General features: G+C 42.8%; 1 protein-coding gene across 2 annotated transcripts in view; it reads left to right on the top strand.

The window, feature by feature from the left end:
- The window catches only part of MAGI3 (membrane associated guanylate kinase, WW and PDZ domain containing 3), a 256,352-nt gene that overhangs the window by 159,976 nt on the left and 81,639 nt on the right, over positions 1-14,737 (top strand). For both annotated transcript variants that reach the window (XM_069944683.1, XM_069944684.1), the window contains exon 7: positions 2,493-2,550. In XM_069944683.1, coding sequence (XP_069800784.1) covers positions 2,493-2,550 — 58 coding nt within the window. The remainder of the gene's footprint in view (positions 1-2,492; positions 2,551-14,737) is intronic.

A 14,737-nucleotide genomic window follows, 5' to 3' on the forward strand; every position in this document is an offset into this window, starting at 1 on the left:
GAGTGAGCCCTTCATAGGTCTCCAGTAATGTGTTTGCTTTATGTTGATTATACAGGTCCTGTCTAGAGATGAGCGAATCTCAAGCACGTTTGGGTTCGTCCAAAACCAAACACCTAGCATTTGATTACTGGTGGTTAAAGAAGGTGGATGCAGCCCTAATGCTGGACTCCCTAGTGCTGCATCCAACTTCTTCATTCACCTGGTAATCAAATGCTGAGCATGCTCGAGATTCGCTCATCTCTAGTCCTTTACATTGCCCATGGGGCTTGCATTAAAGAATATTATTAAATGACTAGACAGTATGGCTGCCATCATAACAATGTAGAAAAAAAAATTAAGTGCTGTGGAATATGTTGGTGCTATATAAATAAAAATTAATAAAATTATATAAAAATATAAATAAAATCAAAATAATAATAATATAAATAAATATAATTAGTATTTAATAAAAAGAAATCAGTCAGAAAATGGAAAGAAATGAGTGAGATATAGAAATACTAATCCTACTACTACTAATCCTACTACTACTAATACTACTACTACTACTAATACTACTACTACTACTAATCCTACTACTACTAATCCTACTACTACTAATCCTACTACTACTAATCCTACTACTACTAATCCTACTACTACTAATACTACTACTACTAATCCTACTACTACTAATACTACTACTACTACTAATCCTACTACTACTAATCCTACTACTACTAATACTACTACTAATCCTACTACTACTAATCCTACTACTACTAATCCTACTACTACTAATACTACTACTACTACTAATCCTACTACTAATCCTACTACTACTAATCCTACTACTACTAATCCTACTACTACTAATCCTACTACTACTAATACTACTACTACTACTAATCCTACTACTACTAATCCTACTACTACTAATACTAATCCTACTACTACTAATCCTACTACTACTAATCCTACTACTACTAATACTACTACTAATCCTACTACTACTAATCCTACTACTACTAATCCTACTACTACTAATCCTACTACTACTAATCCTACTACTACTAATACTACTACTACTAATCCTACTACTACTAATACTACTACTACTACTAATCCTACTACTACTAATCCTACTACTACTAATCCTACTACTACTAATACTACTACTAATCCTACTACTACTAATCCTACTCATCCAATTTAATTTACAATAAAAAGCCACAGCTTTATCTTGTACCCCCCCCCCCCCCTTCCCAAAACAGTGCCGCTCTTGGTAGTCTCAGGTATTGCAACTAGAGAAAACGCGCGTTCAGGTTCGTCCAGATCCGAACGCTCTGCATTATATTACCGGTGGCTGCAGAAGTTGGGTACCTATGGCTAAATCCAGGTTTTACAGGCAGCCTTAGGAAAAGACATATTGACATGAGAGGAGTGGATCCAGGGGCTGACCTTTTCCCCTAACCCCATACAGTCCATGTGTAAGGCCGTCTTATGCCATATTTCTCGCTTTACTGCCTGATATCAGACTGAAAACTTTTCACCACCGAAACGATCTCCATCCCATGTAAGAAAACTCCCGATAATTCCTTTGCGCATATGCTCCGACTTACGAGGATGAATTTTCAATTTGCTAAATGCCTCGTGTCAATGTCTGTGGCGTTTTTTTTTTTTTTTTTTTTTTTAAACGTAATAATAAAAGCAGAAATAATTAAAGGTTGGAATTTGCGTGTCCCTTCGGAATAGACCAATTTCCATCCACAAACAATGTGAGGTGATAACGCAGCTGTACAACCTCCTGCTAGTCAAAGCTGATGTAATTTCCCCGACCAGAATTAGCATTCCCGCCCAGCTGTGCTAGAACATCATGTACATTTAAGTAACGACGACCCAAGGCATGGAGAGAGAGGAATCTTCAAAGCGCTGTAGAACACGATGATTCAGTGTGCTCAGCCAGCAGGCTCCGTGTCACATTCTGCTTATCTGTATTTAATAATTAGTGGCGGTCTATCTAACGCTGCTTGTTAGCTCTTCGCAGTGACGGCCGCGAAAGAAAAAAAAAAACAAGCTATTTATTCTTCTTCAAGTGACTTAAGATCACAGAGAGGTCTCCCCTGCAACGTATCCAGAATATCCATTACCCTCCTGTAAATGGCTGATGGATCGCCGCTTACATCCTAATGCTTCCGTATATCACAGAAAGGGAAATTATTGATATTAACGTTATTGACCGTTCCTTCACGCTGCGGAGGGAAGCCTGGCTTCCCGGGCCTATCTTTACCGTAACGGCTACGCAAACAGATTGATATTCCGCTCACCATCTTTTGTGTCTCTCGGTTGATGGAGGTGTCAGCCGGCTGGATTCACCTTGAAGTTTCTTTGAGCAGCTGCTGCTCTATCGTGAGAGATTGGGGCGACGACTGTCACTAGAATGGCGCTATCTGCCGCACTACAGGTGTTTTAGGTAAAGAGACAAAGAATCATTATTCATATTTTTTGTTTTTCAGAGCTTCCATATGGCTGGGAGAAGATAGAGGACCCGCAATATGGGACCTATTATGTTGAGTAAGTCATTACACTATTAACTATTGCAAAAAGTGGTGGATACGTTTGCTTAGTAAAAAAAAAAATCTTTTGCGCAGGAAAGAACTTACAAAATACAGTAAGTTTTTAGAATGAATAAATAAAATTGATTGCTAAAAAATGATTGTTTCAAATCAATTGGTGGTAGAAAGTTATATAGATTTGTAATTTACTTCTATTTAAAAATCTCAAGTCCTCCAGTACTTATCAGCCGCTGTATGTCCTGCAGGAAGTGGTGTATACTTCCCAGTCTGACACTGTGCTCTCTGCTGCCACCTCTGTCCGTGTCAGGAACTGTCCTGAGCAGGAGAGGTTTTCTATTGGTATTTGCTGCTCTGGACAGTGGTGGCAGCAGAGAGCAATGTGTCAGACTGGAAAGAAAACACCACTTCCTGCAGGACATACAGCAGCTGATAAGTATTGGAAGACTGGAAATTTTTAAATAGAAGTAATTTACAAATCTTTATAACTTTCTGATACCAGTTGATTTGAGTATCTCTTTAAAGTATTTTTTTGTGTATGTATTCAGTTGCTCATTAGCTGTATGGTACAAATATATATTGCAGTACTGTACACAGATTGTAGTCTCTTTTTTGCCCTAGCACTAATAGAGAACATTGTGATGGGATGGACATAAAAGGAGTTTACTGTTTATTGTGAATTCCTGTAGTGCTATCTGTTTCCACCCAGCTCTGCAGCATCAATACAGTCCACTAGGGCCTGTTCACACTACGGAAAACAGGCGGAAATTCCAAGTGGAAGCCCCGTCCGCGGGCTCCGCTTGGAATCCCGTCTGCTATCTATTTCAATTAGATGCACCTCCACTCTCCGCGCCTCTCCGCTCAAAGAATTGACATGTCCATTGTGATCTTCTTAGGCATATAGGGGCAGATTTATCAACCATGGTGTAGAGTAGAACTGGCTCAGTTGCCCCTAGCAACCAATCAGATTCCACCTTTCATTTTCCAAAGCGTCTGTGAGGAATTAAAGGTGGAATCTGATTGGTTGCTAGGGGCAACTGAGCCAGTTTTACTTTACACCAAGTTTGATAAATTCCTCCTATAGACTGTATCTATGTTTTACAGGCAGTGCTTGGGCTACATCCACCTTCTCCAGGCAGTGTAATTCAAATGCCGATTGTTTGGGTTTCATCAATTTCGCACATCTTTTACATATATATATATATATAATGATTTTTTTTTTTTAGTTTTTTTTTATAGGGGAACTATCGGCGGGTTAGACAAATCTAATCTGCTGATAGCTTCCTACTGTGCACAGGTTGTTGAAGATGAAGCTATGTCTCCTACCTTCATCCTTGGTGCCGTTCCTGTGCACTTAGTAGTTTAATCCTCGGTGCGGTAAGGCCGTTTGGAGCACTGCCTGCCCCCAGAGCACAGATCTGCCCCGCTTCACTAATAATCATTAGAAGGGGAAGGCTGATTATCAGTAAAGCGGGGCAGATCGGTGCTCTGGGGGCAGGCAGTGCTCCAAATGGTGTTACCAGACCGAGGATTAAACTACTAAGTGCACAGGTACAGCACCAAGGGGTAAGGTAAGAGACATACCTTCCTACTGCACACAGGGCATTGAAGATGAAGGTATCAGCAGGTTAGACTTGTCTTTAAAGTTCAACTTTAAGGGTATATTCACACGGGCGGGCTCGCAGCAAGATTCTCGCTGCGAGCCCGGCAGGTCCTGGCAGTTCCCATACACTACATACTTGCTGCGGTCTAAACGACCGCAGCGAGTATGTAATTATACCGCCCTTAACCCCTTCTGCTCCCCCGCTGTGTATATACTTTACCTGTCCTTGCTGCACGGGTCCGGCGTCCTGCTCTCCCGCCCAGCCAATCAGTGGCTGCGGCTGGGCAACACACTGATTGGCCGCACAGGAGAGCAGGACGCCGGACCCGTGCAGCGAGGACAGGTAAAGTATATACACAGCGGGGGAGCAGAAGGGGTTAAAGGCGGTATAATTACATACTCGCTGCGGTCGTTTAGACCACAGCAAGTATGTAGTGTATGGGAACTGACAGGACCTGCCGGGCTCGCAGCGAGAATCTTGCTGCGAGCCCGCCCGTGTGAATATACCCTTAAAGTTGAACTTTAAAGACCAGTCTAACCTGCTGATACCTTCATCTTCAATGCCCTGTGTGCAGTAGGAAGGTATGTCTCTTACCTTACCCCTTGGTGCTGTACCTGTGCACTTAGTAGTTTAATCCTCGGTCTGGTAACACCATTTGGAGCACTGCCTGCCCCCAGAGCACCGATCTGCCCCGCTTTACTGATAATCAGCCTTCCCCTTCTAATGATTATTAGTGAAGCGGGGCAGATCTGTGCTCTGGGGGCAGGCAGTGCTCCAAACGGCCTTACCGCACCGAGGATTAAACTACTAAGTGCACAGGAACGGCACCAAGGATGAAGGTAGGAGACATAGCTTCATCTTCAACAACCTGTGCACAGTAGGAAGCTATCAGCAGATTAGATTTGTCTAACCCGCCGATAGTTCCCCTATAAAAAAAAACTAAAAAAAAAAAATCATTATATATATATATATATATATATATATATATATATATATGTAAAAGATGTGCGAAATTGATGAAACCCAAACAATCGGCATTTGAATTACACTGCCTGGAGAAGGTGGATGTAGCCCAAGCACTGCCTGTAAAACATAGATACAGTCTATAGGAGGAATTTATCAAACTTGGTGTAAAGTAAAACTGGCTCAGTTGCCCCTAGCAACCAATCAGATTCCACCTTTAATTCCTCACAGACGCTTTGGAAAATGAAAGGTGGAATCTGATTGGTTGCTAGGGGCAACTGGGCCAGTTCTACTCTACACCATGGTTGATAAATCTGCCCCTATATGCCTAAGAAGATCACAATGGAGATTCTCGCTGCGAGCCCGCCCGTGTGAATATACCCTAAAGCATGAAAATTCTGAAAAACTTCTCGTTTAAAAAAGTATCACAGAATGTGTCTGCATTCCAAACTAAGGAACTGTAGAAATAAAACTGTCCACAGCATCTTGTTTTAAGGGGTGTTCTGGAGGAAAAAAAAACATTTTCACATCAGTTGAAGACAGGAAGGTATACAGATTTGTAAATGTAAAAATGTCAAGTCTTCCAGTACTTATCAGCTACTGTATGCCATGCAGGTTGTGGAGTTTTATTTCTAGTGTGACTTGTTGCTGATGCCGCCTTAGAATTGCCAGGAAAACATTGATTCAGCCAATGGCCTGTGGCAGTACCCATGTTTTCCTGGACTCCCTAGGGTGGCATCCAACTTTTGCTGCCGCGGGGAGTCAAGTGCTGAGTGTTCTGGTTTGGAGAATGTTGCTGAGCCCAAACAGTTCGGCTAAACACCAGTCAGCACCATCCCAGATAAAAATGGACCCCAGCCCATATTTATTTTTTTAAAGTGTGATCCATTGCAATTTTTTGAAAATATAGTTAATTTAAGAGCAAAGGCCCTATTACACAGAACGATTACCGGCCGTATTCAGCCGTTGTGGCCGATAATGTGTAATAGAACACAACGATTAGCCAACATGAATGTTGTAGTCGTTTGTCTTTTAACATGTTAAAAGACAAACAACTCGTATAGCAGCAATATGCTGCCTTAAAGAGTAACTGTCATGTTTTTTTTTATTGCAGAAATCAGTAGTATAAGCGATTTTAAGAAACTCTGTAATATGTTTTATCAGCCTAAAAAGTCTCCTTCTGTACTCAAGAAGCAATCTCCCAGCCTCCCCCCCTGACTTCTTATCTGTGCCTTATCAGGCAAACACGTCTTCATTACAGAGAAGCCAGTGAAGACGGGTTCTGCTCTCTCCATTGTAAGCCTATGAAGGGGGCAGGGGCCGAGGGAGATGAGGGAGCAGGAAGAGGTGACATGAAGGTCAGCTGTTCGTAGACTCTCTGGGCACCTAAAACACTAAATTCAGGTGTCAGAAAGGTCAGTGCTTATTTATGAACTTACTGAGAGAAGATTGCAGGGTGTTGTGCTGTCCAGGACTGCTCTGTGCTCAGTCACTCCTAACAGCCCCTCCCCTCTCCATAGCCACATAATGGAGACAGAAATCCTGCTTCATCTGATGTGAGGGGGGAGGCTGGGAGATTGCTTTTTCAGTACAGAAGGAAACTCTTTTAGTACATAAAACCTATTACAGAGTTTCTTAAAATCGCTTGTACTGTTGATATTTAATGTTTTCAGAAAAATGACCCTGAAATGACAGTTACGCTTTAACCCCGCGGAATAGGAGCGGCGGCAGCAGCAGCAGACCGCTGCTACATGCTATGGGCTGCCCAGGCGATCTAGCGATCACCCATGCAGCCCCCCGGCTCTACTACACACAGCGGCAGCGAGCAGGGAACGTGAAGCAAATGAGCACTCACAGCGCTCCTTTGCTCCTCACAGTCACCTCGTGTAATAGGGGCTTAAAGTGTCACTGTCTTTTTTTTTTTTTTTTTTCTTTGCAGGCGATTTTAAGAAACTTTGTAATTGGGTTTATTAGGCAAATATGCCATTATCTGCATTCAAGAAGACTTTCCCCAGGTCCCCCCCTCCTTCCTCCTCTCTCTCATTCACTGCTCATTATCAGGAAATCTAGACTCTTTTACATCAGTCGAGCCCTGTGTAACCTATGGAGAGGGGAGAGGGGAAGGAGGGAGATTAGTCGCCAGCAGATAACAGAGAACAAAGGATTACATAGCGGGACCTGTGTGAAAGCCAGTATTCAGAGGTCTGAGAGGTCAGTGCTGGCTGTAAGAGGAGAAAGCCTGGTGATGTAGCTGTAAGTTAACTCTTTGTTGTCCTGTTTTGGTGCCTCATCTCCCTCCACCCCTCCCCTCTCCATAAGAGAACAATGAAGACAGGGGGGAGAGCTTCAAACTTCTTTTTCATGATAAAAATGCATTTTTCGGCTAATAAACCCAATTACTAAGTTTCTTAAAATCGCCTGTACTTTTGATTTCTGCAAAAAAAAAAAAAAACAGTGACACTGTAAGTATTGCTGGGAATGCCAGATTCCCAGTATTAGTCACAAGGATGCCCAGCACCGTCTCCTGATCATGTGACCCTTGTACAATAATGTCACTGTGATAGCCAGCCTGCCATATATACTACACTGAGCCAATGTACTGTAGTGAGGTTGAAAGACGAGCCATTAGTGAAGTGCGTGAACTTCATCATCATCGTCTTCTAATACCCTGTATATCACGCAATGCTGATTCCGTACTCTTGACAAGGGAGGGAGGGCAGCACCACTTACAGTATCTCACTATATTAACTAATGAAGCTATCGACTTATATGTCACTTGATGCATTCATTTATCATCTGTAATACCATTTAGCTATTGCCCATTGTAGCCCTGCATTAACTCCTTCACTCTGTCACATAGCATTATACTGAAATATAAAAGTAAAAATATCTCTCTACCCAATCGAGTGAAGTTCTAAATTGTTCCAGGCAAACATTAAGTGGGATTTTCTGTTAATGCACTTTGAGAGTCCATTAGCATTAGTTTTACCTTAGGCTTTGTCTTTATTGCAGTGCTCTGAAATTAAGAGACAGTTGTGGCATATTCAAAGGTCACAGGCTGTTCCCTTTATAAATTCAGGTTTAGCCATGTCCTCTGGGTACGTGCAGTCCAGAGTCATTGATGATAATATGCACATGCATGCTTATACATATATATGTTGGGCCGTAGATTCAATGGATTCTTATACATGTGTAGGGTATTATCTATACATGAGATATATATATATATATATATATATATATATATATATATATATATATATATATATATAGTAATTGCACATAATAACTAGAACATGACGGAGTGATTGAAATAGGAAGCCTTGTGTCTTGTACAGGGATGTATACAGACAGATGAGGGCCTAAAATGACCAGTAAGGGGCAGCTAGGAAATCCCTAAAACACAGAGTGGAACTACCACAGAGAAAAACTATTATGGAAAATTTAAAAGCCACTCCTGGTTTTGGTTCTACATAACCCAACCTTGTAGACAGTAGGAAGCTGCTTGCCCCATTAAAATAGATCTGAACTGAGCGGACAGCAACCAAATCCCTGGTGCCGTTACAATGTCCTCACCAGGGCATGTCCTGTCCCTCTGTCTGTCGTTTGGGGCTGGAATTCAGGTTAAGGGTACGTTCACACTTACCAGATCCGCAGCTGATTTTCTGCTGCAGATCCGCAGCAGATTTCATTTAAATAACTGAACACTGCATCAAATCTGCACCATCAAATCTGCTGCGGATCTGCTGCAGATCCTGTAGGTGTGAACGCACCCTAAAAACAACTTTTATTCTGGCGGCTCGGAGAGGTGTCAATGAGGTGGGCTCTAGGCCTGCAGCACCTCTTCCCCCCCACCCCCCACGTCCATCCACCCCAGGGGTGTGACGAAAAAGAAGAGAGGCAGGGGGAGAGGCGCTGCAGTAGTTGGGGGGGGGGGGGGGTTGTAATGTTTATGATTAAAAGTGTGAGTTATATCAGGAGTCTTTGGTCTTTGCACTATAGGGTTGCGTAACAGTATCCTGTCATTACACTGCCATATAGACTCAAACGGTTTCCTCACTCCTGGCATGATATTGATACATCTTGCCGTGCGCGGAAACAGTCCAGTCCAGCGATTCACTGTCTGTGCCGTCCGTGCATGGAGTAAGGACACCTTGACAGTCTATGAGATTATCATTACATCCACATCTGTGTGCAATCGCTTTTTGAAGAAATAAAGAAAAGCATGCTCACTGCTGACTATCGGCCCCTGTAAGGGTGCTTGCACACTATGGATAACCCTCCGCAGATTCTCGCGCCCATGCGCAACTCCACTTGTGTCATAGATTCTATTCCGTGCACAGGCGGATTCCGCCAAAGAAGTCAATTCTTTGGGTGGATGGCGGAATTCACCTGTGCATAGAATGGAGTCTATAGCACAGGTGGAGTTGCGCATGGGGGCGAGCATGGGTTATGCTTAATGGTTTCGTAGTGTGCACGCACCCTTAAAAAGACTTTCAATCTGTGATGCAAATGGGCTGCACGATTGATGCAGCAGTCATTCATACAGTCCATCCGCGCTATTGATTATGCCCTATAAATGAGCGCCAATCATTCTCATTTGCTGCATCCTATCACATGTTGTGCTCGCTTGCTGGTTAGCTCTATGTTTGTGCTTCAGATTTGGAGCTTTGTATCAGGAATTACCCACAGATTCTGTCATTAATATTCTGTGATTTAAAGAAGAATGAATCGGCACAGAACAAATAGGTCTATTTAAAAAAAAATTAAATAGGTATTCAAGGTGTGAAATGAGACCCATATAGTACATACAGCTTCCTGGTCCCATGAGAGTATTATGATGAACAAGGTGTTATTGAACACAGTTTCGCCAAAATATTCAGACAGTGACTAAAGGTGTGCTTTACCAGGCAGTCCGTGTGTCCATACTATCCGCAGAAGCGCACATATCCGTACAGCTTTGCCTGCAGGCTCTCGGCTCAGTGACCGCATTGACAGATGTTTCAGGCCACACTCCAATGATAAACAGATTTCTGCATTGTAATTACACAGACTTTCTAATGAATACTTGATAAGAACAGACATCACAATTTCAGATTTTACATTGCCAGTAACACAGAGACCAATTGCTAGAGGATGGTGTTCATATTCGCCTCCAACATCACCAATTCTGGTGGCCAGAGTACTGCATTATAGATTTCCAGAGGTGTCTGTTGTTTAGTTAAAGGGAATCAGGCGAGGGCACTGAAATGACACATTAAGTTTCTAAGCCATAATTTATATACAAGTGTGAGTAGATTCTTACTCGGCACAGTCCTTTATAATACCAGGTTTATATACCACTCAACCCCATGCCTAATTGGAGCCCTCACACTGGACTTTTTCGTCTGCCCCCTGTGGTGCTACAACATAGATGCCAATAATACTTGTGATGAAATGGGAAGAATGAGCGGCACTCACCATAAATTCTGTGAGGTCTTTTATTGTGTACAACCAAAACCAAACACTGCGAGATGCAGCATATCAGTTGGTGTGTTCCACTAAGACAACGGCTGTTTCGCGCACCTGTTCTTCCTCTGGCCTAGTAGTGACACATACTGGTACCCTCTACATTCCGCTGTGTTAGGTTGTTGTTTGTATACAATAAAAGACCTCATGGAATTTAGGCTGAGTGCTGCTCATTCTTTACATCACATTTCGAGTATAATTTATATACAGAAATTAAATAAAGTTATCAAATTAGTTACCATGAGCCGGCTCTGCCCTTGCTTCAAGTTTGTCCATTAAATGGAGTGATCCGCTAGGGAACCCTAGGTCTAGCTTGTCTAGTAAAAGACATTTTAAAGACAGCATTAATTTATTTGGACAGTCATTATTTTTGGTTTTAGGGAAAAAAAAATCAGTAAGTGCCGGTATCGTCTATGAATAGAACATTCCTATACAATTCCAGCTAAACCTGCAGTTCTATATTGGCACACCTGTCTATCTTTGTTCTTTAATTAGGGATCGCCATGTACAATACATTGTCGGATGGATTCTTTTTTCCCATAATTAATATTCTGCTGCTATATACAATGAGGCGTCATAGGGTACACCGCGGTCTGATTCACTGGCTGGCTTTACGTTGGAAAGAATGACTTGGGCCTCCCTGCACTTTGATATAGTCAGATTTGTGTGTATGAAAGAGTCTGGGTGCATTGAGGGCTGCGTGCGCTGGGAGTGAGTTGTCGAGCTGAATGAGGACTGGCTTTTGTTACGTGTGTGTTTATGACAGCTTAGCAAAAGCCCTTGTTCCCCTCCGGAGCTTTGTTGGCAGCTTGCAATCATAACAGCGTAAGAACCAAGATAACTGCAGACTAGCTGACAATATAATCTTTGGGGAGGATGATGGCGTTAACCACGGAAAAGCTAACCAGTGCTTGGGCATATAAAGCAAGTGTACCGTGAGTGAATCGCTGCACCTGAGAGATGCTGGTCCTACCCAATTTTAACTTGTTCCTAACCCAACGGTCTCCAGGTATTTTACAGAACACACCGAGACTGGGAAGAAAAACATCAATCCATGCTGTGTGCTAGTCAGTAACGTTTTATGGAAGATCCATCTGAGAACGTTAGTAATGGGGTCGAAACATCCACAGATACCAACAGAAGAACCAGCCTCTGGGTAGAGCCGTAGATTTAGGCTACGTACTATTGTAAAGGTGGATAAATGCAAGGCCCTCATAGGTAATGCACATAATATATAACCGTAGTACAGTAGATAGGGTCTTGTCTGAAATTTATAATAACCAGGTTGTTGTTTTTATTATATTGCTGCTTGTATGTATGTAAGTGTGCAGATAGGGAGTGGTTTAGTTACGGCCCTGTAAGAGATGTTATAGACTCCCTTTATGACCATTAGTATGGTCCAGGCGCAAGGGAACCAATCAGTCCAATTGGGCTGCAGAAGCAGCTTTATACCAGAGAAAATAAAATTTTAATCCACCAGCGTGCGGCAGGGAGAGGCGGGCAGGTAGTCATCTGGGCAGCTCCCCACCCGTATCTAGTCACCGCTCTCTCCCTGTCAGCGAACTCAGCAGGGATGAGTGACAGACACAGAGGCCTGTTACTGGCGTGTCTCCCTGTCAATCATCCCTGCCAAGCGCACCGACAGGGGGCCACCTAGATGACTACGTGCCTGCCTCTTCCTGCCTGGTGCCAGCGGATTAAAATAATTTTTTTTCTGGTATAAGGCTGTTGCTGCCAGGGCTGGTATGTGCCGCGGGCTGCACAGCAGCTTTATACAGTGCTCCAAGGAACCAAATCGGCTTATTGGTTGCCTTTAATATGAGGGGGGCTGTGCCTAACTGAGCCCAGATAAGTCGCCACCCCATTTTGTCTCTCAGATACACAAATTGTGTAAACACGCCTTAAAACCTACCTTCTTATTTTTAAGTCTAATGGTAATAAGTGTTGAGCTTACTTGCTAAAATATTTGGGTTTGGAGAAAGTTCTCTGAACCCTCAGCATTTGACTTCCAGCGGCTAGAGAAGTTGGATGCCGCCATAGGGCTTCCCCAACATTGCTAATGACAGCTTAACTAATGACTTGTCTTACCACTTGTCTTTGTGGCCTACAATGAAGGCAAAAAAAAAAAAAAATGCCAATGAGAAAATGTTTAAACCCTATGGGGGAGATTTATCAAACATGGTGTAAAGTGAAACTGGCTCAGTTGCCCCTAGCAACCAATCAGATTCCACATTTCATTTTCCAAAGAATCTGTGAGGAATGAAAGATGGAATCTGATTGGTTGCTAGGGGCAACTGAGCCAGTTTCACTTTACTCCATGTTTGATAAATCTCCCCCTATGGCTTCGTTCACACGAGCAAGAACGGCGGAATTCTGACTGACTTTTCTCTGCTTTTATAGGAAACCTTATAGCTCATAAAAGCAGCTTCGCCAGCTTTACTCATACGCCCCGTTTACATTGAGCAAGAACAGCAGAATTTCGTGTCGGAGCTCTCGTGCCGTGCTCAGTGTCCTGCTTTGAGTGAATAAGAGGGCGCGTGTCCGCTTCTTCCCCTCTCTGCTCAAAGAAATGACGTCACTTCTTTGAGTGGAGAGTGGCGGCAGCGGAGGAGCGTGCACCCTCTCATTCACTCAAAGCATAACACTGAGCACGGCGGGATTCCACGGCGGAGAGCTCCGCCGTGGCAATCCGCTGTTCTTGCTCAGTGTGAACAAGGGCTATGAGTCTAAAGTTGCCGAAGCTGCTTTTATGAGCCATAAGGTTTCCTATAAAAGCAGGGAAAAGTCAGTCAGACTAGGAAACGTAGAAAATGAGAAGCAAATTGCAGAGGAGAGTAAAACGAATCCCAAAAATCATCAAATTTACTGGATTAACAGTAGAAGGCTTCTGCTGAAAATGTTAGTTGCATAGCTGATAAATACAGTAATTCGCTGACGTTAAAAAGGCGAAGCGATTCAGTACAATTCAGGAGGACTGCTGATGATGTCACAGCTAATGGCCGTCCTGGCTGATTAAAGTTATGGTCAAAAAAGCGACTCTGGATCCACAATCAGACCCCCCCGAACCGCGTGTACTTTTGGATAGCTGCTTTTAATCCAAGATCTGTCCTGAGGTCCGTTCGACAGGTGATGCAGTTATTGTCTTAAAAAACTACTTTTAAACTGGCAGCCCTGTGCCCAATGGGAGTATCTGTGCCCTAACTTTGCACCACCCCTCCGTCCCTCCTCCCGACCCTCCTCATCATTAGGAATGGGGGGGGGGGGGGGGGAGATCCGTTATTCTGCCCGTGTTGGGCCTCATTGTCGCAATGACTCTGATCCTGGCTCGGCAATAGATTGCCATGGCCTGCAGCAGGCCAAAGCAATCTATCACCGATCTGATTGATCTTTGCTGTGTATGTACACAGCATTAATCTCTATGAGAGATCAGTGCTGTTTATATACAAGTGCCCCAGGGGGACTTCTAGTTAAAGTGAAAATAAAACTTAAAATGTTTTTTTTATTAATAAAAAATCCCCTCCCCCATTAAAAGTCCAAATCACCCCCCTTTTCCCATTTTATAAATATAAATAAACATATTTAGTATTGCCGCGCACATAATCGTCCGAACTATTAATTAATCACATTCCTGATCTTGCACGGTAAACAGCGTAAGCGCCAAAAAATTCCAAAGTGCAAAATTGCGCATTTTTGGTCGCATCAAATCCAGAAAAAATGTAATAAAAAGTGATCAAAAAGTCGTATATGCGCAATCAAGGTACCAATAGAAAGTAAACATCATGGTGCCTTACACAGCCCCATAGACCAAAGGATAAAAGCGCTATAAGCCTGGGAATAGAGCAATTTTAAGGAACATATATTTGTTAGCAATGGTTTGAATTTTTTACAAGCCATCAGATACAAGAAAAGTTATACATGTTACATATCGTTGTAATCGTAACGACTTGAGTAACATATATAACAAGTCAGTTTTACCCCAGGGCGAACGGCGTAAATGCAAAACTCCCCAAAATCAAAACAAATTCTTTTTTTTTTTTAATTTGACAGCGCAAATGATTTTTTTCCAGTTTCACAGCATATGTTATGGAAAAATAAAGTCTGTCGTTGCAAAGT

The sequence above is a fragment of the Dendropsophus ebraccatus genome, chromosome 11, assembly GCF_027789765.1.
Source record: "Dendropsophus ebraccatus isolate aDenEbr1 chromosome 11, aDenEbr1.pat, whole genome shotgun sequence".
NCBI lineage: Eukaryota > Metazoa > Chordata > Amphibia > Anura > Hylidae > Dendropsophus > Dendropsophus ebraccatus.